At 44.9% G+C, this 27275-nt stretch overlaps 1 protein-coding gene across 1 annotated transcript in view; it reads right to left on the bottom strand.

The window, feature by feature from the left end:
• Positions 1 to 12769, bottom strand: part of CTTNBP2 (cortactin binding protein 2) — a 182187-nt gene extending 169418 nt beyond the window's left edge. Inside the window, 1 exon segment of the mRNA XM_045000591.1 lies at positions 12671 to 12769. Coding sequence (XP_044856526.1) covers positions 12671 to 12733 — 63 coding nt within the window. The 5' untranslated portion in view covers positions 12734 to 12769.
• Positions 12770 to 27275: the final 14506 nt, after the last annotated feature.

The raw sequence follows: 27275 nt of genomic DNA, 5'->3' as shown, positions 1-27275 counted from the left end.
CGCGGGATTGCACCAGCTGGGCAGCCAGCCCAGACGCGACTGGCCAGCGGCTGGGCGCAGCGTGTGTGCTGCTGGGTCCCCGCAGCAGGCCCGGGCTCGGGCCCGGGCGCCACATGCTTGGCCGCTTCCTCCCCCGTGGCAGTGGGAGCTGCAGCAGCAGTTGCTCCCACGTCCCGCTGCCCAGGTGGGGAGAACAGCCGCCGCCTGGCCCCGCAGGCCACCCCCTAATCTCCCTCCAGGTACCGCGCCCGAGTCCTGCCTGCTCGGGGCCAGGCCAGACTCACACTCACCCCGGCCCCGCGTTCACCTGCGTCTCCTGGGCATGGTTTGCTTGGCAAGAGGCGGGGATTTGGGGAGGGATCCAATTGGAGAAGGAGGGGTCGGAGACGGGGCGGGGAAGGGCGCGAGCCCTTCCAGGCTCCGGAGCCTTTGCTTGTTTGTCCAGTGTCCCGAGCTAACATTGGTCGGGACGCGGGACAAACAAGCAAATATCGGGACAGTCCCGATAAAATCGGGACGTCTGGTCACCCTACTTCCAGCAGTAAAATTCCCCTCCTTTCACACACTCCTATATCTAATTCAGCTTTGCAGCCAGCAATACCTCCCCTATATTCCTTCTTCTATGACCTACATCTGAGCACTTCTGAAACACCATTTAATCTTATAGCAGCCCTGTGAGGTAGGGAAATATTCTTGTCTCCATTTTACAGATAGGAAATTAAGGAAGAAATTAAAGTGGCTTGTTCAGAATCACTCTAGAAGTCCATATGGCAGAGCCAGAAACTCAACCATGATATTTTAAGACCTCATCCAGTGTTTTAACTACAATACCATCTTTCTTCTGTACACCATATTTCCTCTCCTAGCCCATTAGGGTATTTCTGATAAGCATGGCCAAAGGAGGAAGGGGATGCAGCCACTAGGGGACAGTGCAGGCAGCGTGGTCTCCTCCAGATCAGAATTCACTATCAGGAGCATGGGTGGCCAACTTGTGGCTCCAGAGCCACATGCGGCTCTTCAGACGTTAATATGCAGCTCCTTGCATAGGTGCCGACTCCGGGGCTGGAGCTACAGGTGCCAACTTTCTACTGCTCAACCCCAGGCCCCACCTCCACTGCACCCCTTACCTCAAGGCCCCTGCCCCTTCCCCTGAGCCTGCTGCACCCTTGCTCCTCCCTGCTCCATCTCAGAGCCTCCTGGTCACTGCAAAACAGCTGATTGCGGCTGGCAGGAAGCAAGGGGAGGGAGTGGGGGTGCTAATCAGCAGAGCTGCCAGCAGGCAGGAGGTGCTGGGGGTGGGGGCTAATGGGGACTGCTGATGTATTAGTGTGGCTCTTTAGCTATGTACATTGGTAAATTCTGGCTCCTTCTCAGGCTCAGGTTGGCCACCCCGGTCAAGAGGTAAAATATGTGAAAGTTCCCCGTTAATATACTGGCAGCACATCATTGGTAAAGACTTTTAGTTACTATGGACCTTGACAAGGTGGATTGATTTAAATTAAAGCTGTTTAAATTCACCAATTTTAATCATGATTTAAACCAGCAAGCAGAAAACCTTGATTTAAATAAATAGTTGATTTCAACTATGTTTTTGCATTTGTACTTTTTAGCTATTTTTCTAAGGAAAGGTTTATTTGTATTGGTTGGTAACTATTAAAACATGTTGATTTGCAACTAAATACAGCCTTTACACTAAGCAAAATGTAGCTCGAAACTATCCAAGAGGATATAATGCATCTATATATTTAAAAAAAAATTATATAGCTCAATTAAGATTCACTATCTGAATAAGTGTACACATTTGTTATTTAGAAAATGGTCCGTGTTGAATTTATTTTTACTTATGATATGTGCCAAGTCTATTTGGATGGAAATTCAAAGTCAGTTAAAAATGTGTGTACATTTATTAAAACAACCGGATACATAAGAAAATATATTTGTCAAAAGGTTTAACAAAACATTTTGCATTTAAAGCAAACATACATTAAACAAAGTATCTGTAAAAGCAGCAAAGAATCCTGTGGCACCTTATAGACTAACAGACGTTTTGCAGCATGAGCTTTCGTGGGTGAATACCCACTTCTTCGGATGCAACAGTATCTGTAGTTAGTGAATTGTACTGATTGTTTCAGGTAGATCTCCCCCCCCCCCCAGTTTTTTCTTTTCCAATTTATGAATTAAAAACAAGTTTTCCCTGCTTGTTCAATTTCCAATTGGTTTCTTAACTTATAGTGACTAATTCACTATACTGAACTAGTTGAATAAACTGAAAAGAAAATACACTCTTGCAGAAGAGGCTACTGATGTCAAAAGCCAGTTTAGCATTTCAACAAACTCTGGTTCCAGATGCTTTGCCAGTGACTTCTAACAGTTCTGTGGTTTGGGTTATTTTAAAGCTTGGCAGCAAATGTACTGCTTAATAATTTGTATATTTAAATTGATTAAGAAATTATAAGAGTTAGAGCTTGATTTGTCAATTTGAAATTTTAAAAAAATTAAATGATTTTTTTTTAATCCAGCCTAGTCCTTGACCAGAGTTGAGCTAGAGACATGTGAAAAGTTTCTTATCCCACCAATAACAACCTGAGACATCTATTCAACACCAAGGATGCAATTATGAGCATTTTAAATGGGGACCTGATCAGGTGATATTCTTTTTAAAAAGTACATTCTTTCATGACATGAACCAGAGTATAAACATGGTAGCAGCAATGGGTGGTTAAGAGGGTCAGCTGGTCATATTAAATTAAGTTTAGCTACAATAATACACAAACAAAAAGAGCCAGAACCTATTTCTTAAGTAATTTTCTGCAGTGTTTTATTCTGAAAGCTTTTTTATTCTTAGAGGAAGGAGATTATTAAGGATTAAAATCCTTATCTTCTTAACTATATTTGACTACTGGCCAGTCAAGTTTTTCTTGATAATTTAAGTCTAAATTGCCAATAGGACAACAGATACAAGTACAGTATGTTTTATATCAGGGGTTCTCAAACTGGGGTTTGGGACCTCTCAGGGGGTCGTGAGGTTATTATATGGGGGGGGGTCCATGAGCTGTCAGCCTGCACCCAAACCTCACTTTGCATCCAGCATTTATAATGATAAGTGTATTTAAAAAAAAAGTTTAATGGGGGGAGGGGTCTCATTCAGAGGCTTGCTATGTGAAAGGGTCACCAGTACAAAAGTTTGAGAACCACCGATTTATATGGTTATATATTACTGTCATAAACAGTTAGTTCAGGGTTAAGGTTTTTTTTTCTACCTGTGAACACCTGACCAGAGGACCAATCAGGGACAAGATAATTTAAAATCCCTGTGGAGGGAAGTTTTTTTTTTCCTGTGTCCTTTGAGTGACTCGCTAGTTGGAATTAAAGGAGTCCAGACGTCTTAATCAAGTCCTCTCAGAGTTCTGCAATAATTTCTTCTATTCAAGCTAGTGAGTATTAGAAAGGGAACTAGTATTTTTGTATTGTTATTTCTGTATTTGCAATTGTGTGTTTTGCTATAGAATTTCTTTAATTCTGTACTGTTATTGCTTTTACTGAGAAAGAAACGAGGGGGGGTTCTCTCCAGAGATTGATAAGTTTAGACCCTGTGTATTGTTCCATCTTGGTATTACAAAGACAGTTTACTTTCTTTTTATTCTTTAATAAATCTTTTCTGTTAAGGACTTGGTTGATCTTTCCTTGGGTGAATTCTCAGGGAAAGGGGAGGAGGGAGGAGGAAGGCATCCCTCTGTAGTTGAATCCCAGTATCTCTCCTAGGAGAAGGGAGGAAGCAGGGGAGAATGGTTTACTTCTCCTAGGTGTAAGAACTCCATGGATTTGGGGCTCTTGGGATCCCCAAGGATTTTGGGGAAGGACTGCGTCCCAATACACGTACATTATTGGGTGGTGGCAGCTTTTACCAGATCTAAACTAGGATTTTAGTTTAGGGGAGTCCATGCAGGTCCCCATCTTGGAACCCAACAGCTCCAAGTGGGGGGAGAAACCTATGACAATTACATTTGAACTATTAAAAAAATCAGAATTGGCAAAAGCAGCTTGTACAATTTTTGGGGTTTGAAGTTTAAAAAAATAAAGATGCAAGTGGTGCAAGAGAAAAAGCAGCTCAGATGATATTTGGAGGGAAGGAGGAAGTATTCCCTGGCTTTGGATTTATAAAATAAGAAAGTTGCTTGACCTAATTAATTGCATCTCTTTACAGAAAAGATGTGTAATTATACAGTATCGCACCAGATCTGTAACAGTACTCTTGACTTTGTCTTCTTTAATAATAAAGAAGTGGGCCATCCACTAACTTATTCATGTACAATATTTTACACCCCTCAATGGCCAGCATGCAATCCAGTTGGCCACTTCAGGGCTACTTGACTGGACAAATAAATCCATGAATTTCCCTGCTTCCCTCATGTTGGTATAATCAGATTTAAAAAAAAATCCTATCAACTAACTCCCACACATTTCCCTACCTGCCACTTCTTGGAAGCAGGATGTCTTCACCATAACAGACTTGCTTAGGTTCTTGTTTTGCCTCAGAGTAGCTGTTGCAGTTACCTGAGCAATTATATACCTATAAGCACCAGTACCCACAATCCTGCCTCTGTTTATAAAGATAGATAAGAAGTGTGCAGGAGAAGGTGGAGAAATTGGAAGTATTGAGAAAATAAAAGGGAAGGAGTTGGGCAGGCAGGGAGCAAGCAGTACAGTTGCTTTTTTCTGATTTGTGAATGACTGTATTAATACAAATAAAATTGCTTAGTGAGAACTATTGGCTTTCAGGCTGAAAAAGCAACTTCCCTAATGTCCTGTTGATTATAATGCCCAATGCTCAGTATAAGAGTTTGTTTTCATGCCAGCCAATATATTCTACATTAGTGGCTCTCCACTCGTGTCCTCTGAGACTTAGTTACAATACTTCTAGCACTGAGCCTGTAACCGCCATTCCATCCTACTGGTTTTACAACAGAGATGTATGAATAGGTTGCTCCAGGATGAAATTTAGCATACAAGACCTAAACACATAGGAAAATTTTTATTCCCCTGCCTCAAACTAAATTTGTAAGAAGTCTGTTCAAATGGAATCTGAGTGTTCTAGGATGCCATGTCATTTTTTAAAAATCCAATTCTGCAAGAAGTTAGCGTTGCCTAGCAGCTGATAGAGTCATTAAACCACACAACTAATTAGCTCAGCCCCACCCAATTTGCTGGGTTCCCATTGCCAACATTAGTACAGCCTAATTGCTAACCTGCATCCTCATACATCAAGGCAGAAGCACTACCAACAGTTAAACAAAATTAGAAGCTCTACTCAGAATCTTTGATTTTCCTCTTATCCACAGAGGAGTGTTTGGTTAGGAGCTACTAGCCTTATTTCCTATTGTATATAGGGCCCTATCAAATACGTGGCCATGAAAAAATGTGTCACGGACTCTGAAATCTGGTGTTTTGGGTGCTTTTACCCTGTACTATACAGATTTTACAGGGAGGCCAGCGTTTCTCAAATTGGGGGTCCTGACCCAAAAGGGTATTGCGGGGGGGATCATAGTATTCCACCCTTACTTCACTGCCTTCAGAGCTGGGCAGCTGGAGAGCAGCGGTTGTTGGCCAGGTGCTCAGCTCTGAAGGCAGCACCGCCGCCACCAGCAGCGCAGAAGTAAGTGTAGCGCTAACCCCCTCTCCCCCCCCCCCCCCACACACACACACACAAACCTTGTGACCCCTCCACACACACAAATCTTTTTTTGGGGTCAGGAACCCTACAATTACAACAGTGACATTTCAGATTTAAATAGCTGAAATTATGAAATTATTTTTAAAATCCTATGACCATGAAATTGACCAAAATGGACCATGATTTTGGTAGGGCCCTAGTTATGACATATGAAGAGGACCCTAGTGCTTCTCCCCATCACCTGAAACTGATGGATGCTGGTCAGAGAGGAGGACATTCTGAAATCCTGAATTAATTTAGGGAGGAGGTGTTGGACAGGCACTGGTGGCATTTCACTCCAGAGATGTTTTGAGGGAGGAGCAGGTGACCCAGAAACAGAGTTCAAGTGCTCACTTCAGATCAGCTGGAAGGCTCTTGCTAACAAGCAAAATCTGAGTTCTGTGAGACTGGAGAAAACCATGGGGAGACTAACTGTGGAATTTGCTTCCTTATTCATCAGTCTGCTAAATACTGAGACACTGATCCTGCAGATACTTATATGTGTACTTAACCATATACACAGTGAGGAATCCCACTGAAGTCAACTAGGACTGTCAAACAATTAAAAAAATTAATTGATTAATTGCACTGTTAAATACTACAGTACCATTTAAATATTTTTGGATTTTTTCTACATTTCCAAATATACTGATTTCAATTACAACACAATACAAAGTGTACAGTACTCACTTTGCAAATATTTGAAATAAAAATATACTGTAAAAAAGAAATAGTATTTTCAATTCACCTAATATCAGTACTGTAGTGCAATCTCTATCATGAATGCGGAACTTACAAATGTCAAATTGTTTTATTTTTTTGAATGGAGTTATTTTTTGCATATAATTTGACATTTGTAAGTTCAATTTTTGTGATAGAGATTGCACTACAGTACTGATATTAGGTGAATTGAAATACTATTTTTGTTTTTTACAGTGCAAATATTTGAAATAAAAAATATGAAGTGAGCACTGTACACTTTGTATTCTGTGTTGTAACTGAAGTCAATGTATTTGGAAATGTAGAAAACATCCAAAAATATTTTGAGTTAATCACATGAGTTAACTGCAATTAATTGACAGCCCTACAGCCAACCACTCTAAAATTAAGCAAGTTTAAGTCTTTCAGGGTCCCACGGCCTGAGTTTAATTTTCCAGGGTTTATTCGCTCATTCGTACTTTTGCTTAAGTGGGTGGGGTTTTAGTCAAATACTGGGGAATTGGGTTTTGGTGTTTTGTTTTGTTTTTAAAAACACACTGACTACTACATTGATTAGAGGGACAAGGTGGGTAAACAAATTTGTGTTTTATAATGTGCACAGAGATTGAAGTATGTATTTTCAATAAATCAAAGCCAAAAAAAATAAATACAAAACAGGAGAAAGATTTATCTTCAAAACCACCTATGTACCCAAAGAGGTTCTCATAACCGAGAAACATTTTTATGAAACTATTCTTTAATGGCCATGTTTACACCAATTAGTTGACATGCAATGCTAATCCAGTTTGTCACCAAAAATTACATTAAAAATAAGTAATTTCTAAGGCAAACACTACATGATTGATCTAGAACAGTTACAAGTGTTTAAAGTTACCCTGTGTTCTGTTTTTGCAGTTACTGGAGGTTTCAGTTATCTAATTTGCCTGGCAGATGGTATCATAGAATATCAGAGTTGAAATGGACCTCAGGAGGTCATCTAGTCCAACCCCCTGCTCAAGCCTTACTTTTACAACTGTTTTAAATCTTTCAAAATTTCCATTTTGGGGGGTGGGGTGGGAGAAGGCGGGCCCCTCAAAATAAAAAAAGTTTGTTTTGACAAATTTAGTGATGGAAATATCAAAAATTCTATGTTTCAGTGAAGAGTTGTAGAAAATTTCTCATGAAGAAATTCTATATTTTTCCAATCAGCTCTAAATTTAATTCATACTACCAACATGATATAAAACAAAGTTCATGTAAGGCTCAATTCTGAAAACACCTACACATATGCTTAATTTTAATTCACAGATTTTAAGGACAAGAGGGACCATTATGTCTGATCTCCTGACTAAAAATTCCGTAAGCCAGAAATAGTTTGTTTTTCTGGCGCAAGGGTCGGGTATACATTTCCAATTAGGGTGACCAGATGTCCCGCTTTTATAGAGACAATCTTGATTTTTGAGTCTCTCTCTTATATAGGCTCCTATCACCCACCCACCCCCCGTCCCGATTTTTCACACTTGCTATCTGGTCACCCTATTTCCGACTTACGCAAGTGTTCCGTTCTGGAACACCCTGCATAAATTGGGGAGCATCTGTATGAATTTTTTCTAGCTTCAGCCTTCAACCACTGGATCTCATTATGCCTTCTAATGCTAGATTAAAAGATCCATCTACCATCAGAAATTTCTTCCTCATGTAAATACTTGTAAACTGATCAAATCGTCACATTACCTTCTCTTGGATAAGGTAAGTAGATTGAGCTTCTTTAATCTCTCTCTACAAGGCATGTTTGTAGCTCTTTTCCGATTGCTTTCCAATTTGTCAACATCTTCTTTGAAGTGTTATCACCACAACTGGACACATTATGCCAGTAATAGTCTCACTAATGTGGTGTACAAAGGTATTACCACTCCCTACTCCTACTTGACATTTGCCTGCTTATGTATCCACGAATCACATCTTCCCCCTAAGCAACAGCATTGTACTGGGAGCTCATGTTCAGTTAGTTATCTACCAAGACCCATAGGTCATTTTCAGAGTCACTATTTTACAGGATACAGTTTCTCATCTCTGAAGTATGATCTGCATTCTTTGTTCCTTCCTATATTATACTGTTGCATTTAGTGGTGTTAAAACATGCTTCAAATGAGGTAAGCTTTTAAAGTGAGCCAGGTCAGTCTGGATAACTAATCTATCCTGGTCATTATTTAGTACTAAGCCTTCCGGAAATTTTCCCATCAATTACTGCATATTTTCTTCCAAATTATGGATAAAGATATTAGATAGGAATCTGTTCTTGGCTCCATGCTGTCAGACCCCACCAGAAATACACCAATAACATGATGTTTCCCCATTTACAATTACTTTGTGATCTATCCATTTTTGATCCATTTAACTGAGGCTGTATTTTATATAGTGCTTTTTTAAATATCTAAGAATATCATGTGAGACTGAGACAAATGCCTTTCAGAAGACTAAGTATATTATGTCACGGTTACCTACAGCAACCATTCTTGTGATCCGATTAAAGTTTAACAAGACCTGTTTTCCATAAAAACATGTAGATTAGCATAAATTATGCTATTGTCTTAATTCTTTATCAATAGCATCCCATATCAGTCTTCCCTTGATTTTGCTGGGGATCAATGTCAGGTTAATCGATCTATAGTTTCCTGGGTCATCTCATTTACCTTTTAAAAATATTGCTGCAACATTAATTTTCCTAGTCCTCTTGGAACTTCCACTGTGTTACAAGTTTTGTGGTTTTCTTAAACCACCCACACACAATACTAATGGCTCAGAGAGCTCCTCAGCCAATTTTTACCACTCTTAGTTAAGAGATATGCAGTCCTGCAGATTCAAAAATGTTTAACTTTAATAGTCACTTTAATATTTAACATCCTCACTCGTTACTGATGTAATAGGAAGAATTTCATTACGCTGTAAGGTATGAATACATCATCCTGCTTCTTTACAAAGACATAATATTTAGCTTTTTTTGCATCATGACTGGTAACTGTACCACGTTTGTCCAGTATCAGACCTAGACCACTGCTAATATTTAGTTTGTTCCCAATATATTTAAAAGAGCCCTTCTTATTGTCCTTAACCTTTCTGACCATAGGGGTTTTTTTAGTTGGTGGTGGTGGTGGTACCTTGAGCTTTCCTCATCAGTTGTGGGTCTAAAATATCATACAACCATCTAAGACTCTTTCCTGTGATTCTAGGGAGTTCCTGTTATTAAATCAGTAACAATACAGAGTTACTGAAATAAAACAAATATTAAGGAGCCATAATGAAGACTGATCTTTGTAGAACTGCACTTAACACTATTGGTGAAATTGTGGATCTGTTGACATGAGCAGCAAAACTCCCACAGACTTCAATCATGTCAATATTCCATTCTACATGTACTTTATGCAAAGCTTTACAAAGAGTTCCCACATTTAGCCAAATTGTGGATTACCATTTCCACAGTTGCTAGTCCACCACAACTGAAAAAGCAATATTTTACTGGTAATGTTAACAGAGCAGTTAGAAAGATACAGGCTTTGCACGGTGTCCTCTTTAAACATACTGTTAGACCACCACATCTGTCAAGCCAGCTTTCATGGCACTGCAGGTTGCTGCCCCCAAAATATCAGCAAAAAGGCATGATACATTTGATAATACAATCATTACCAGTCGGTATCATGAAGATGCAAGTCATCCCAGGGTATTTTAATCTTTTTAAAACCATTGCCACATTCTATTCTAAATGACAATGGCTTTATGCTCATGCAACTCCACTGACTTTACCACAGTCATTCCTGATACAGATACACTCTTCCCCCAGTTTTTCGTTGTCATTATTACCATGACAACAACGTGTAGACCCAGGTTTGGGGGTTTTTTTTGGCATACCAGCTGCAGCACTTAGATCAGGGGAAAAGGAAAAAAAACAAAAACACCTCAGAATGACAAGAATGTTGGCTTCATTCCCAACTACAGCACATTAAAAAATACTCCACTCTTTTTCAGTCAAATTCTTTGGACAATAAAAAAGTAGGACCATCTTTTCCATAATTCTGTAAGTTTTCCCAAGAACAGCAGCCAGCAGATGAAAATTATTTTTTCAGTGTTGTACCGAGACATCAGGATAACTATTTAGCATCAAATGCCTACAAAAGTGAAGAGTAGTCTAGCAGAACTGTTGACAGTATTAGATGTTATTTAAGTATAGTAAAACACTACTGTATAACTACTATCACTCGCTCTAAATCATTCATTGCATTGTCTGTGCTTTCAAGAGTCCAACCGCCAAACAAAACATTAAACCAAATTTAAAAAACTCCACTGGAAGTCTTGCTGAACTTCAAGCTATTAATTAATCCTGTTTCCTGGCAATAACCCAGAAACACTGATCTCTCTTTTTTTATTTAGAAGAGAACTAATAATTTTACTTACAGTGGCCCTTTTAAAAAACTACTCACTCCAATATATTTCCCCACACACAGCAGTTTTGTTCTATTGGAGAATTATTTTGGATTGAGCTACAAGAAAGTGAAGCGTAATCAAATACAAAGTTTATAATATAGTTTGAGGAAAAACAGAGGACAAAATTCAAACATTTGAAGGATAATTGGCAAAAAAAAAAAAAAAAAAGAGTTTTCACTAAATGGATGCCCAAGGTTAGGCTACTAAAACAGTATTTAGGAATCAAAGTATCTGGCCTGAGTTTTGCTCAGTATTTATTTAGATGGCTAAATATACCAATGCTTGAACAAGTGTTTGCCTACGTTATTTAAATTACTTGACATTTCTAAAACCAACAATATTTAAAAATGTTTACTTATCACTATAGTGTTTACTTTTTTGCATTTGGCAGCTTAATCGATTAAAATTAATGAAGCCAGTTACATGCTTCTTTATTATCATTTTGAGCCTCTTAATGTTGCAGTATTTAAACAAAGTTTAATTGTTTAAAAACGATTTTCACTGGAATATTTAAATGCTACTGTATAACATTTTTGTAGTCTCGTACTAGTCTTAGGTTTTACATTTAAACTAAGAGCTATAAACTTGAGTTAAGTTTAAGTTCCCTTTAAAGGACTCAGTACTATGCCAATATCAATTCAGAACAGTTTTATGGATATTAATTTGAAAATACTTAGACTGGTTTGACTTAATTATGGACTTTCATCTTGCAAATTATTTTCAAAAGCACCATTCAAATCCTAGGACAGAGTACATAAAGTTTTTTCATTTGAAAAACAAATACAGCAAGATATCAAAACCATGCAGGGAATATTTAATGGACAATGTTGTGAGCAGTTTCACAGAAAAACGTGCTCTTTTCTAGTGTTGGGTCAATGACCTCACAAGGGACCCAATTAAAAAAAGAAAGTGAAAATGTAAAGGCTTTGCTATGCTAAGCAATGCATTTTTTTCATAGTGAAAATTTAATGTTGTTTACAACTTTTAGGGGTACAAATTAATTGTAAATTTTGCCATGCAATTCTTATTCGTACTAACGGGAGTTACAGGTTTAAAATCCCCAGGCATATGCCCTAGAAATTGACTCCATAGATTTCAGTTTATTAGAAAACCAAGAGAAACAGCACAGCAGCAAAAATCAGTCTAGCCGTGTTAGACTGATCAGCATAACTGGAGAGAGAAGACGCCAAAGCCGCCTGTCATTTGGGGATTTTTAACCCCGATATAGCGGGTGTCAGCATGAAAGGAAAGCTCCGGCTTGGCTCTTTCAGCAGGGACAATTCTTTCCTATTGAAAGCGTCTGCAGCAAGGCAAATGACTCTGCCTCGGCATCAAGCGCAGCGTCCCGCTCTCCCCCACCCACCCCGCTGCTTTTGCCTCACGCAGGCTCTGGGTCCAGCCACAAAGCGCACAACCCGCAGCCCTCCGAGAAACCCCCAAGAGGCGAGTCCGCCTGGTCCGAAAACCGCGACCCTGGGACCCGGCCGTGGGGAGCGGCAGCCGGCACCGGGTCAGAGCGGCGCCCCAGCCCCGCGCCGCCGCCGCCGCCGGCTCCCTCCCACACGGGCGCTGCCACAACAGGAGCCCGCTACCCCCGCCCGGCGCCCCCGAGCAGAGCGCGGACCGCTACCGCCCGGGCGCCCCGCTGGAGGGCGGGTAACCGCCTCGGGGGGCTGCGGCGGCTCCACGCCCCCGCTGGTAGCCCCGCGGGGCGCCCCGCAGCCGAGCCGCCCCGGCCGGGTCTGAGCCCCCACTGCCGCCCTGTCCCCGCAGCCTGGTTACCGTTCCCGCCGGTTCCTCCTGGCCGCCGGAGCCGCGCTGCCCGCTCGCTCCCTCCGTCGCCATCTTCCCGCTGGAGCGGCTGCGGCTCCGACTCCAAGCGAGCCGCGGAGCCGAGTGGCAGCCTCCGCAGCAGCCAGGCACTTAACCCCCTCCCTGCCGGGCCGCGCCCGCCCGCCCGCGGCAGCCCTTAACCCCCTGCGCGCCAGGGCCGAGCGAGGGCAGCCAGCAGGGCCGGGGCTCGTCCAGCCGCTGGCGGCGACGGAAAACTGGGACGGGGGACCCCGAGTGGACCCACAGCTCTGCCTCGCCCACCCCCCCGCAGAGCGTCCCTGCGTGGTGCCCCGGAAGGCGTGGGGGGCCCGGCCCACCTGCCCAAGCTGCTTAGGGCCCCTCAGCTGCTACCTCTGCCTCTTTGGGGAGGGGAGACTGGAAGGGAGATGGGGGCCCGGCTTCTAGGCGGGGGGGGACAAACAGGGCAGCAGTGTGCCTTAGGCCAGTCCTCTCGCCTCCCCCCGGAGCGGCACTTAATCCCCTCCATGCTGGGACTAAAGCTGTATGTACCTTCCCCCTCCAATTGTCAAAGCAAAGCCCCCCCCCCGGACCCACCTTTAACTCCTCCATGCCAGATCTGATGCAGCTGTGCTTCAATTACAACACCCACGCGCCCTCCTAGGCTGAGCGGCGCGTGTTCTCCTCGCCCAGGCCGTTCCACGCCTGGCACTAGCTGCACCGGAGGGGAGCTCACTCAAGAGTCTACTTAGTGCTTTTCTGCTGCAAAGGGCTTCACTCAGTCAGCTCCGCACTGGAGCTAGAGCTGCATTTAACCAACTCCAGAACCACAGCCTCACTTAACTTTCTCCAGGGTGGGACCACCTTTAACCCCACCATTGCTGGGGCTGCTCTTGTTCCAGGGCCACACTTAACTAGGGAGAGGGAAACTGGGACCCGTGTGGGGCTAGCCCAAGCCACTCACCTAAGCCCCACTTAAGGCTGACCTGAGATCTGCCCCCCACTTCAGTCATCACTTATTCTAGCACCTACTGGATGGTTATATGCTTAACCCTTTCCTTGTCATGACAGCATCAGTGCTTAATTCCTTTATTGGGGACACCACAGCATTTAATTACAGTCTAACCACTACAGAGACCACACTGCCATGCCGGGCATTGGTCACTGCATCATTGTCATTGGTACCTACTGTGCTCAGGATTGTTTGAGCTTTTGCTGGACAGAGAACTCGCTCACTTTTGTGACTATCTCCACACTAGGAATTATGCTTTCCTTGCTTACAAAGACTGTGCCACTGCACTAAGTGATGGTCATTCTCTGGCAGCTCTGACTGTGCCAGACACATCCCCAGGGGCGGCTCCAGGCCCCAGCACGCCAAGCGCGTGCTTGGGGCAGCAAGCCGCGGGGGGGGGGGCGCTCTGCCAGTGCTGCGAGGGTGGCAGGCAGGCTGCCCTCGGTGGCGTGCCTGCGGAGGGTCCGCTGGTCCCACGGCTTCGGAGGACCTCCCAAGCCTGCTGTGCTTGGGGCAGCAAAATTCCTAGAGCCGCCTCTGCACATCCCTTCACCTAAGAATGGCTTTGGAGACTTGATGCCCCAAGCAACATAGAGCCCCAAAACCTGGTAAATGGGGGTCAGATGGGAGGTTTGAATTGGTGAATGCTTCTTCCTCTTTATGCCCCATGTTGCTACTTGTCCTCTGTACCCCTAAAGCTGGTCTTGTCTCCTCGTCTGGGGCTATGTAAAAACAAAAAACACCCTCACTGCCATGCTAGAGAGGAAAAACTCCCTTCACCACATGTTCAAGCTAGGGCCTTGATTGCTGTGTTGCTGCAGCTGGTTTATTTTAATCACTGTAGTGAGGCAAAGGAGTTTCTGTAGTTGGGGGAAGAAGTTCACTTTTTTACTGCTGGAATATCGCTGTCCGGCTGCAGAGAAATAACATTCTCACTGATGCAGCTGCTCCACTGAGCTCAAGAGATGGTTGGAAAGGTCACTCTTCTGCTAGGCCTGTCCCCACACCTGTGAGTTAAACTTGTTACTTTCCTGTGGTTACAAAACTGGCACACTGGGGTTGGAAAGTTCAGTCCCTCACCCTCAGGATACAGTTGCTGTGCAGGAGAGCATTCATTCCCTCCATTACCAAACAAACTGCCCTCATAGAAAGGGGTGTTTGCTTGCTTTCACAGCACAACAACAGGGAAGAGGGTTACTGGTTACACTGAACCACCCTGCATCAAGAAGGCTGTCTACCTGGCTGCTGACCATTCTCACTCAGGTAACATTTTACTATTTTTAGTTATCTTACCAACCTCTCATAAAATAAAATAAAAATCTAGAGCAAACAGAAGAGCAATGAAGTGGACCCCTTGGAAAGACCATGATACCTGAGGAGTCACTTTCACGATAAGCTTATTTTCACGCATTTAACTTTCTGTAAACATTCTTCTTTGGGCTCAGAGCAAACAGAAGAGACTGCAGCCCAAAGAAGAATGTTTACAGAAAGTTAAATGCGTGAAAATAAGCTTATCGTGAAAGTGACTCCTCAGGTATCATGGTCTTTCCAAGGGGTCCACCTCATTGCTAATTTAGATCACTTCTGCTATCTTCCCCAGGGGAGACTCACCATGCCAACTCAGAGTAGTTCTCACAATACCTCCCAGAATATAGTTGACTTCAGAGAACATTGATGGGCGCTGAAGAAGGGGAATGTCCAAGTGGTCTAGGAGATCCGGTCCTACAAGGGAATGAAGATTCTGGAAGTGAACTGCTAGTTAGTTAAGTTGTGTAAAGTAATGGATTTTGTGGAATACTGGGCCACCTTTGATAGGGAGAGGGGGCTGTACAGTATGGATGGCCTCCATGTCAGCGGAAGGGGAACCAGTTTTCTTGGGGGCAGATTGGCTGGACTAGTCAGGAGAATATAACAGTAAAAGGGGAATGTGAAAAAGAGAACAAACGAACATTAGTTTAGCACAAAATCAAGATGTCAAGTACAAAATTAATCAAGGAGCCAAGGGACATGAAGAGAAGACATTCTTTAATTTCCTATACACTAATGCTAGGAGCTGGTTTTACTGAAACCTGGTGGAGAGATTTACATGACTAGAATGCTAAAAATTACTGATTATAACCTATTTAAGAAGAATTAAATGAGCAAAAAGAATGGGGAGTAGCACTTTATGTCAAAAGTGGCGTAACCTGTTTCCAAATCACTGACAACTAGGAAGCAAATGATCATGAATGCTTATATATCAATGTTCTAACAATTAAAGCACAGGCTAGGGGGATTGTCTGCCACCAAATTGAACTACAGGATGGCCGGTTCCTTAAGCAGCTTTCTAAAATATTTTGGGGGCAAAACTTATCATGGGGGACTTCAAATTGAATGACATACTTGAAGTCTCATGCTACTAATACTAAAACTTCATTGGAATTTCTAGGTATTATAGATGACAATTTCCTAACTCGAAGTGATGCATCTAACATGGGGGAATTCTAAATTAGACCTCTTGACAGATAAAAAGGACTTAAGCAACAGGGGCGGCAGGTTTGTATGATTTTTGGTCCCTCACCAGAACGGGTCCCTCACCCAGGGGCCACAGGGACATGCTGCCTGCTTCTGGAAGCAGAGCGGAGCAAGCAGGCGGGAAGCTGCCTTAGCCCCATTGTGCTGCTGGTGGTGACGGCAGGGGCCCTTTTAAATTGCCCAGGGGCAGCAGGCAGGGCTAGGAGGGACACTCCAGGGGAGGGGCATGGAGGCCACAGGCGAGGCTGGGGGCAGGGGCGGCTCTAGCTTCTTTGTGGCCCCAAGCACAGCAGGCAGGCTGCCTTCAGTGGTGCACCTGCAGGAGGTCCCCGGTCCCACAGATTCGGCGTATCCGCCACTAAATTGCTGCCAAATCCGCGGGACTGACGGAGCTCCTGTAGCCTGACTGCCGCCCTCACAGAGACTGGCAGGGCGCCCCCCAGCTTGCCGCCCCAGGCACGCACTTGGAGCGCTGGTGCCTGGAGCCGCCAATGGCTGGGGGAGAGACCCGGCTCTGAACTTTGATGGAGCCGGGCCCCCGTGCTCTCATATTGGTGGAGCACGGGCCTCACGGGCCCATACAACTCACCACCTCTGCTGGGATCAGGTGGAAGTGATCATGACTGGATCACACTTGTTGTGTGCAATCAGAAAAAAGTCCCAAAGCTGACCACAGTTCAAGAAGGATGTTGATAAATTGGAGAGGCTTCAGACAAGAGCCACTAGAACAATTCAAGGATTAGAAAACATGCCTTATAGAGAGTGACTCCAGGAGCTCAATCTAGATTTTTAAAGAGAATATTAAGGGGTGATTTGATCAGTCTATAAGAACCTACATATTGAACAGAAATTTGATAATAGAGGCCTCTTCAGACTAAGATCATGTCTAAACTGCACAGCTTTCTTGATATAAGGCAGCTTATGTTGACCTAACTATGGAGGTGTACACACTGCAATGCTCCTTCTGCCACTTTATCTTGCCTGCTTTGCTGACATAATAAAACCACTTTGACAAAAAGCATAGAGCTTAGAGCAACGTAGTTAGAGAGATGCAGTGTCAGCGTAAACACTATGTTACTTACGCTGACATAAATGGCCTCCAGGAGGTATCCCACAATGCCCAACATGACTATTCAAGTCACCGTTTTGAACTCCACTGCCCTGCAACCAGGTACACAAGTGGACACCCTCTGGACTACACGGGAGGTGGTGGATCTCCTGGGTCTGTGGGGAGAGGAGGCTGTGCAGGCACAGCTGCCCTCCCAGCCGCAGGAACTTGCTCAGGGCATGGAGGGGAAGGGCTATGATAGGGACATGCAGCAATGCCGTGTACAAATCAAAGAGCTGTGGCAGGCATATCAGAAGGCAAGGAAGGAAAATAATCACCTCTGGTGCAGAGCCACAAACATACCGCTTCTATGAGGAGGGGGCTGGGGTCAGAATGGTGGTGAATAGCCTTCCTCCCTCCATTAAGCTTCTCTCTTATAGCCTTGTGCTTATAATGCTCAGCACAATACTGAAGAGCAGTGCAGGATTCATGCTTTCTGACACAGATGGCTGGTTCAGAGGTTACCAGGGCAGTTGAAAAGCAGCTGGAAACCTAGTAGGATGCCCATGGAACAATGGGATTGAGAAACCTGCATCATGTGACACTGAACCTGGCCCCATGAGGCATTGCAGACCCTTCCCAAAATACCCTATGACCAGTCCTGCCGACACAAGGAGCATAGTGTGGACATGCAACCACGATTTAATTACAGTGGTGGCTGTATGTTGACGTAACTTAAGTTGACTTAACTTTATAGTGTAGACATTGCCTAACAGACAGAGGTATAACAAGAATCAGTGGGTGGAAGCTGAAACTAGACACATTCAGACTAGAAATTAGGTGTATATTTTTAACAGTGAGGATAATTAATCACTGGAATAATTTACCAAAGGGTTGTGACAGATTGTCCATCACCTGAAATTTTGGATGTTTTTCTAAAATAGAACATACCTTTTAGAAAAAATATGCAATCATATTCAAACATAGCTACTGGACATGATGCAGGAATTAATTCAGGTAAGTCCTATGGCCCATGTTATGCAGGAGATCATCTCTTTGAGAGCATCTAGAAAAAGAAAGACCTTACCTTATTTTTCACTCACACAATCTGCGGATTTGGTAAGGAATGTGAAGAAGCCCACAAGAGGATGTTAACTGAAGTAATAAGGGTATGTGAATCAATATCTCTCAAACAGCTTTCAAGAGAAGGCACTGGTAACTAATTTGCTTTTAAAGGCAACGACAACTCTAGTCAGAAAACAAGGTTTTCCCTGAACATAGTAAAAATGTGTGCTGCTGGGATCATATTGGCTGTAATGGTGATAGTTGGATCATGAATTCCCCTGCCTCCAGGATTGTAAAAGTTTATTCCCTCACTGGCAAGAATGATGCCGGAATCTGCAGCACTTGGGAGTACATGCCCTTGTTTTGGAATTTAACTTTTAACCCTCAAACCGCTATCCTGGGGAACTAATTTCCTGAGGGAATGTCAGATGATATTATTGCAGGACCTCATTAAAAAAAAATAAAAATGTATTGCTATCCCTAACACTTCTGGCCTCCGTTTTTATTATCCAAAAGGATGCGTTTTGAAATGATTCCTATGGTACAACCATCTCATCCAGAAAATGGGACAGTTAACCATCCTCCTTCCAAGCTGAAAGTGTAATACTGCCCAAATGGAACCACTGTAATGGGGGACAAATTCCAGTGCAATGGAGGTTATTCTTGCTGTCAGTGTTGAACTACTACTATCTTGCTGTGCAGACTGTAATATTGCACTAGGAAAATGAGGACTCACTGCATGAAACAGCTTCATTAAGAAGTTATCTGTATAACTGAGCAAATAAAAATCACAAGGGAATTTAAGCAATTGACTGCCAAGAAGGACTGATCACACTAAGGAGTTAACTCCCTTAGCAGTTGGATTAAACCCCTATGCTAGGGAGCTGGTAATGAAATGCTGTTTGTATTGAAATGCTTCACTAGGGAGAAGTTTACTTACTAATGAAGTAAAACTGCTTCACTAGGTCATTAGCTCCATCAATATAACCACAACACAGGGGAATTAGATCCCTTGCTGCTGATGTGGAAGTTTACTAGGAAGTTTACTCCCTCAGGGGTGAAATTCAGCATCTGCGGTTGTGAAGGAACAGGCTTACAGCCCATTGAAAACTGTGCACTGGCTCGTTGTTGAGATTGAACCATTGTATTGTGAATTTTCTATACTCCCAACTTTGAAACTTAACTCCTTCATCAATACTACAGTAATCTAAGGATTTCTCTCTTTCATAAGCTAGTTTGAACTTCTGGTATGGAAATTAACATTCAGGGCCAAATCCAGCCTGAGGGAAAGAGATACAACTGACACATAAGTCCCTAGCCCAAATTCAGTGATCACATAAATAGTGATGAGAGTTATATATCAGGTGTAAGTAGAGAAAACAAGTCTAAGTTGCAAAGTAACTTGCACCAACTTGGCATTCAACAGGTGTGCAAAATTAGTGTATTTATACACAGAGAAGGCTGCAGGAAGAGCAACTAACAAGAATGTGTGAGATAAAGCAACCTTTCCTCCTTCACTGATTTTAAGATCTTAGGTAGGAGGGATCTCAGGCAAGATCCTGTTCTCAGTTATGCTGGTGAAAACTGGCCCATGGGAGTGCAGTGCTCGGAGCGGGGGCAGCACGCGGAGCACTGTGCACCCCCCCGCTTAGGAGCCGGACCTGCTGCTGGCCACTTCCGGAGTGCAGCGCGGTGTCAGAACAGGTAGAAACTAGCATGCTTTAGCTGGGAAATACTGCCAATGGGACTTTTAATGGCCCAGTCAGTGGTGCAGACCAAAGCCGCCATGACTCAATGCCTTCCCTGCCACGACCCAGTACTGGGTCACGATCCGCAGTTTGAAAGCCCATGACCTAGTGTATGCCTTATTAGGTGCCTGTCTCTCCCCATTCATTGTACAGTAACTCCGCACTTAAAGTCATCCCTGTTAACATTGTTTCATTGTTACATTGCTGATCAATTAGGGAACATGCTCATTTAAAGTTGTGCAATGTTCCACTTCTATGTTGTTTGGCTGCCTGCTTTCTCCACAGCTGGCAGCCTCCCCATCCCCATAGCACCTCCTGCCCGCCTGCAGACCCTGCGGATCAGCGCCTTCCCCCTCCTCCCCCCGCCTCCTGCCCGTGGCAATCAGCTGGCTTGCGGTGTTTAGGAAGCAGGAGGGAGGGGGGAGGAGCGAGGACTCGGTCCGCAGGCTCCCCCTCCTGAACAATACAAAACAGCTTATTGCCCTGGGGGGAGGAAGGGGGAGCCTGTGCACCAAGTCCTCACTCCTCCTTCCTGCCTCCTAAATGCCGCAAGCCAGCTGATTGCCCTGGGCAGGAGGCATGGGGGAGGAGGAGCAAGGACTCGGTGTGCCTCCCCCTTCCCTCCCCTGCCTCCTGCCTGCAGCAATCAGCTGGCTTGCAGAGTTCAGAAGGAAGGTTGGAGGAGGTGGGGGGGAGAAGAGGCAGGTCAAGGGTGGGAGTTTGGGGGAAGGGTAGGAGTGGATGGGCCGAGGGTTGAGCCCCCTACCCCCCCGGGCAAAGTCAGTGCCTGTGCTTGCAAGAACAGCAAGAGGAGCAGCCGGACAATCCATCCTTTTCCACTCTCTGACTCCACCACCTCAACCAAGCTTCATACTCAGCAGCAATGATTGTCGTATTAAATTGCTTGTTTAAAAATGTTTTAAATGTATATAATGCCTTTTGTCTGGCAAAAAAAAATTTCCCTGGAACCTAACCCCCCCTATTTACATTAATTCTTATGGGGAAATTGGATCCACTTAACATTATTTCACTTAAAGTCACATTTTTCAGGAACATAACTACAGCGTTAAGTGAGGATTTACTGTACAGGGAGCCTAGGCACTTAAGTCACGCTTTGTGGAACATGGTATTGGTCCTGTGATTTTCTAGATGCCTAAAAGTTGGGTTCCTAGAAAAGTCCAGGCATAAAAAACTTTACTGTGAGGGCAGAGCCAGGGAGACAGAATGCCACTAGTTTGGGAATGAGGAGTATTTTAGTATAATTTGAGCACTTTTATTGTAATACTTACTACAATATATAAAATTCAAGTAATGTTAAATATGTTAAACTGGGTATGCTCAGCAATATGTATCTAGCACCTTTCCTCAAAGGATTTCAAAGCACTCTATAAAAATTAATTAAGCCTCACAACAGCTGTGATAAATGAAGGGCAGGGGGAGGTAGCTCCCTTGTATGGACACCTAGCCAGCCAGCTATAAAATCCCTGTTAGTAGCTATTCTCTACTTACTTTACCTATAAAGGGTTAAAAAAGCCCATAGGTAAAAGGAAGGAGTGGGCACCTGACCAAAAGAGCCAATGGGAGGGCTAGAACTTTTTTAAAATTGGGGAAAAAAACTTTCCCTTTGTCTGTCTATTGTTGTTCTCCAGAGAGAGGAGATGCAGGGTAGGAACAGGGCTGAACTAGGCTGTAGGAAGCTTTAAGCCAGGTATGAAAAACCATCAGATCATACCTAGGGACATAGGCGGCAGGTTTGTATAATTTTTGGTGGGGCCCAAAATGGTGGTGCCCCCCCGCTCCCGCCCTGTAAGCCGATATAAAATGAAGCTACAACGCGTCAGCACCACAAGATTACAAGGGTCAATTAAAAGTGGAAAGTCAGAAGCAGCACTTGCCTACTTCAATATACGGTATTATATTTTGTTGCATCTGTTGTGATGAAGTGGGAATGTTCTTAATATTTTCTCTGAATACTGTGTGGGTGCCTCAGTTTCCCCTGCAAGATGCCAACTGAAGGTGTTGGGGACAAAGAGATCAGGTGGCCTCCTTGTCCAGAAGAGACACAGAGGCCAGAGGAGGGAGTGTCAGTTTGGAGCTGGCTGGGGAAATTGGGAGAGACCCAGAACTTGGTTCTGGGCTCCCCACCCCCCAAGATGGACCTGACAGAGGGGTTCTGTTTTCTGTACCAACAAGCTCTGTTTAAACTGTGTTCCCATCATCTAATAAACCTTCTGTTTTACTGTCTGGCTGAGAGTCACATCTGACTGCAGAGTTGGGGTGCAGCGACCTCTGGTTGCCCCAGGACCAGCCTGGGCAGACTCACTTTGGAAAGTGCATGACGTGGAAGGGCATGCTGAATGCTCCGAGGTCAGACCCAGGAAGGTGTAAGCTTCTTGCCCTGGAGACAGTATGCTCCGAGAGAGGAGGCTCCCCCAGAGTCCTGACTGGCTTTGTATGGAGATGTTCCAAAGCATCACAGCATCCCCTTCCACACCGTGCACTTCCCAGAAGTCCGCACAGGCACTGACACTCCCTCCTCCGGCCTTTGTCTCTTTTCCAGGCATTAGGAGGCCACCTGATCTCTCTGTTCTCCAACACCTTCAGTTGGCACCTTGCAGGGGAAACTGATTTGGGAGAAATGAAGTAAAAGCTGCCCAAACCGAGCTTGAGCACTCCTGAATTTTGAGGTGTTCAAATCTGGAAGGCAGGTGCTGGGGGTGGGAGAGGGCTGTGGGCTCCATGGGGGAGCATGGCAGCAACTGTCTGGAGCTGCATGGAGCCAGATACGCTGGTCTGAGTGGCACAGTAAGCGGTTTGGGGGTTGGAGAAGAGGTAGGGAGTTCCGGGGGGCAGTCAAGGGACAAGGAGCAGGGGGAGTTGGATGGGGCAGAGGTTCGAAGGGGCAGTCAGGGGACAGGCAGCAATTGGATAGGCATGGGAGTCTAAGAGGTTTATCAGGGGACAGGTAGGGGGTGCGGTCCTGCGGGGGGGAAGTTGGGTGGGGTCTCAGGAGGGGGCAGTTGGGGACAAGGAGAAGGGAGGCTTAGATAGGGGCTGAGGTCCCAAGGGGCAGTTAGGGGCAGGGGTCTCGGGAGGGGGTAATTGGGGAACAAGGACCAGTGGGGCTTAGATAGGGGGTGGAGGTTCTGGGGGGCAGTTGGGGCAGGGGTCTGGGGAGGGGGCAATCAGCGGACAGAGGCTGGGATTCAAACGGCTCTGGGCTGCTGGCAGCCGCGGGGATCCCAGAGCCCTTTGAATCCCAGCCCCGGCTGGGAGTCAGAGGACTCTGGGCTGCCTGCAACCGCAGGGAGCCCAGAGCCTTTTAAATCCCAGCCGGGGCGGGAATCAGAGGGCTCTGGGCTGCCCGCTGCGGCGGGGAGCCCAGAACCCTTTAAATCTCAGCCGCTGCTGGGATTTAAAGGGCTCTGGGCTGCCTGCAACCGCGGGGAGCCCGCAGCCCTTAAAAACTCAGCCGCGGCAGGGATTTAAAGGGCTCTGGGCTGCCTGCAACCGGGGGGAGCTGAGACCCTTTTAAATCCCAGCCGCAGCCGGGAATCAGAGGGCTCTGCGCTGCCCGCTGCGGCGGGGAGCCCAGAGCCCTTTAAATCTCAGCCGCGGCTGGGATTTAAAGGGCTCTGGGCTGCCTGCACCCGCGGGGAGCACAGAGCTTTTAAAATCCCAGCCGCGGCCGGGAATCAGAGGGCTCTGGGCTCCCCGCCGCAGCAGGCAGCCCAGAGCCCTCTGATTCCCGGCCGCGGCTGGGATTTAAAAGGCTCTGGGCTGCCCGCCGCGGCGGGGAGCCCAGAGCCCTCTGATTCCCGGCCGCGGCTCGGATTTAAAAGGCTCTGGGCTCCCCGCGGTTGCAGGCAGCCCAGAGCCCTTTAAATCCCAGCCGCGGCCGGGAATCAGAGGGCTCTGGGCTGCCTGCTGCAGCGGGAAGCCCAGAGCCCTCTGATTCCCGGCCGCGGCTGGGATTTAAAAGGCTCTGGGCTGCCCGCCGCAGCAGACAGCCCAGAGCCCTCTGATTCCCGGCCGCGGCTGGGATTTAAAGGGCTCTGGGCTCCCCGCCGCAGCGGGGAGCGCAGAGCCCTTTAAATCCCAGCCGCGGCTGGGATTTAAAAGGCTCTGCGCTCCCCGCGTTTGCAGGCAGCCCAGAGCCCTTTAAATCCCCGCCGCGGCTAGGATTTAAAAGGCTCTGCGCTCCCCGCGTTTGCTGGCAGGCCTGTGCCCTATAAATCCCCGGCGCGGCCGGGAATCAGAGGGCTCTGGGCTGTCTGCTGCGGCGGGCAGCCCAGAGCCTTTTAAATCCCAGCCGCCGCCGGGAATCAGAGGGCTCTGGGCTGCCTGCAACCGCGGGGAGCCCAGAGCCTTTTAAATCTCAGCCGCTGCTGGGATTTAAAGGGCTCTGGGCTGCCTGCAACCGCGGGGAGCCCAGAGCCTTTTAAATCCCAGCCGCAGCCGGGAATCAGAGGGCTCTGGGCTTCCCGCTGCAGCAGGCAGCCCAGAGCCCTCTGATTCCCAGCCGCGGCTGGGATTTAAAGGGCTCTGGGCAGCCCTGGCGGCGGCGGCAGCGGCGGGGGGGCGCTCCAAGCAGGGGAGAAAAAACATTGGTGGGGCAGAGCCCCTGCTTGGGATTTATTCATGGGGCTAAAGCCCCAGAGCCCCATATAAGTCGGCGCCTATGCCTAGGGACTACTTATTTGAAACCCCCAGATATGTAAGTAGATCAAGGAATGTCTAGGAAGGCGTGATTAGATTTATCACTTTTTTTTTCGTATTGGCTTGCAGACTCCTCTGTGCTAACCCCCAAACGCTTTTGTTTTGCTTGTAACCATTAAGCTGGACCTCAAGAAAACTATCCTTGATGCTTAATTATTATATTTGCTCTTTTTAAATCTAGCAATAACCTAAGTTCCAGATGTATTTTCTTTCTTTTTGTTTTTAATAAAATTTACCTTTTTAAAGAACAGGATTGGGATTTTTTGTTTGTTTTTTTGGTGTCTTAAGAGGTTTGTGCATATGTTGTTTAATTAACTGGTGGCAACAGCTGATTTCCTTTGTTTTTCTTTCTCAGCTCTTCCCTGGAAGGGGGGTGAAAGGGCTTGAGAGTACCCCATGGGGAGGAATTCCCACGTGCACCTTCCTGGGTCCAAATGGGTTTTTTGCACTTGGGTGGTGGCAGCATCTATCCATCCAAGGTCACAGAGAAGCTGTGATCTTGGGAGTTTAATACCAGCCTAGAGTTACCAGTATTAATTTTTAGAATCCTTGCGGGCCCCCACCTTCTGCACTCAAAGTGTCAGAGTGGGGAATCAGCCTTGACAATACCCTTTTGAGTTAGATAATATTTGAGCCATTATTTAGATGTGGAAAACCAAGGCATAAGAAGGCTAAGTGACTTGCTCCAGACAACACAGCAAATCAACAGCAAGAGCTGAGGCAAGAACCCAGAGGTACTGATTCCCAGTCCTTTGTTTTATTCAGTAGACCATCTGTCTAAATATATAAATTGAACAGACTGGGAATCAGATGTCCCAGTGCCAAGAAAAAGAGCTTGCACTGGAAATTAACTGATACTTTCCTAGACAAAATAAATGGCACCATGAACTAATGCTTTTGCAGCTGGAAGAGACCACTTTTCAGTGGGATTTGTTCCATTTCATACTCCCTATGCTGTTGAGATGTCAGCTTAGTGCACCAGCTTCAAAGAAAAACCCTTTTAAAATTCAAATTTATGATCTGGCAAAGGGTTAAGATCACTGCACAAGAAATCAATCCTCTTTATGTCTGGGACAAGGGGAAAACCATTCTCATTGGAACTAGAAGTGAACCCACAAAAACACCCTCTTTGGTAAGAAGATGTAATATTATGACTATTGTGAGTAACCAGAATCCAATATTGTATTTCTGACCATAAAAGCTCTTGCTAAGTGTAAAAATAATATTGTTTTATTCAATTTCAGGTTTTCTTTATTTCCCAGACCATCTTGTTTCCTTTCACCATGGTTGAAAGACATTAGTACATGCTAGACCACAAGGGAGATTTGGCTTAGTGAGGTCACTCTAGAAAATAACTTAAACAAGCTTGTCCAGAACAAAGCTGCCTCTCACCCATCTCTGCAAGAAATGGATCCTTCTCTTTCATTTATTTGAGCCCCCCTTGATAAGCTGACAGGCCTACAGTAGTTGGTTGCTAGGCAACCGCAAAAGCAGTGATGTTTATACCATTAGGTATTAATTATTGTCATGTTTTTTTGCTGTAGAAAGTTCTGAAAATATGTAATTAAACACGTCATAAGAAGTAATTTTACATTCTGACAGACAAGTACTATTAATCTTTAGAAAATTCAGAATTCTACAAATTGTTCTAAGTTGATTGACTATATCCAGCCTAATATTTTCCTTTTGTCATGCTAGTTTTTGTAATTGCAGCAGGAGAGTTGGAATAATATGAATACACTGTTTAAAAAAAATCTAGACATAAAATATAATATTGTTTCCTTTAGTTGCCTGATGAAGGTATACAAGTTTTAAATGATCTTTATAAGGATTTACTTTTGTTAGGTCAAGCTAGAGGCTGGGCATTAATATATAGCTTTACACTTAGAGTTTGAAAGCTGTAAAATAAAATGTGTATATTAGGAACATGATGCCAAATAAGGAACAGTAGCAACTCAACAGCAACTATCCTCAATAGCATGGGATGTAATATTGTGAAACATACCATTGTTATGAATGGGTACTGCTGAAAAAATTCTGTCCTATGCAATATTGTTTTTCCATTGGACATACAGGATCACACTTTTCTCAGGAACACCCATGTAAATCCAGGGTAACCCTACTGAAATCAGTATAGTTAGTCCAGATTTACACAAGTGAAACTGAAAGAAGAATTTGGACAATGGAAAGAAAAATGGAATTTGAACAAAATCATGGTGCTACCAAAGGTGAAAAATAAACTTGCCATCATCACTTCACCATAGTCTTCAATATGCTGCCAAAGTGTATATAACCACAGTGTAGCCAGAAAATTGCACCTCCACCACTTGAACTGAGTGGGGAAAAAAAAAGGATAGAAAGAAATGTTTGGAATTTTAAACATCACTAAACACTCAGAAGTTCCAGGTCACGAAGGCATGGGTATGTGAAAAAGTGCCTATCATTTTCTAATCAAGGGAAGGAGACAATAGGGATGGGAGAGGAGGGGAC

The sequence above is a fragment of the Mauremys mutica genome, chromosome 1, assembly GCF_020497125.1.
Source record: "Mauremys mutica isolate MM-2020 ecotype Southern chromosome 1, ASM2049712v1, whole genome shotgun sequence".
NCBI lineage: Eukaryota > Metazoa > Chordata > Testudines > Geoemydidae > Mauremys > Mauremys mutica.
Note: the sequence above shows the minus strand (reverse complement) of the source record. Positions and strands in the feature narration are given on the sequence as shown.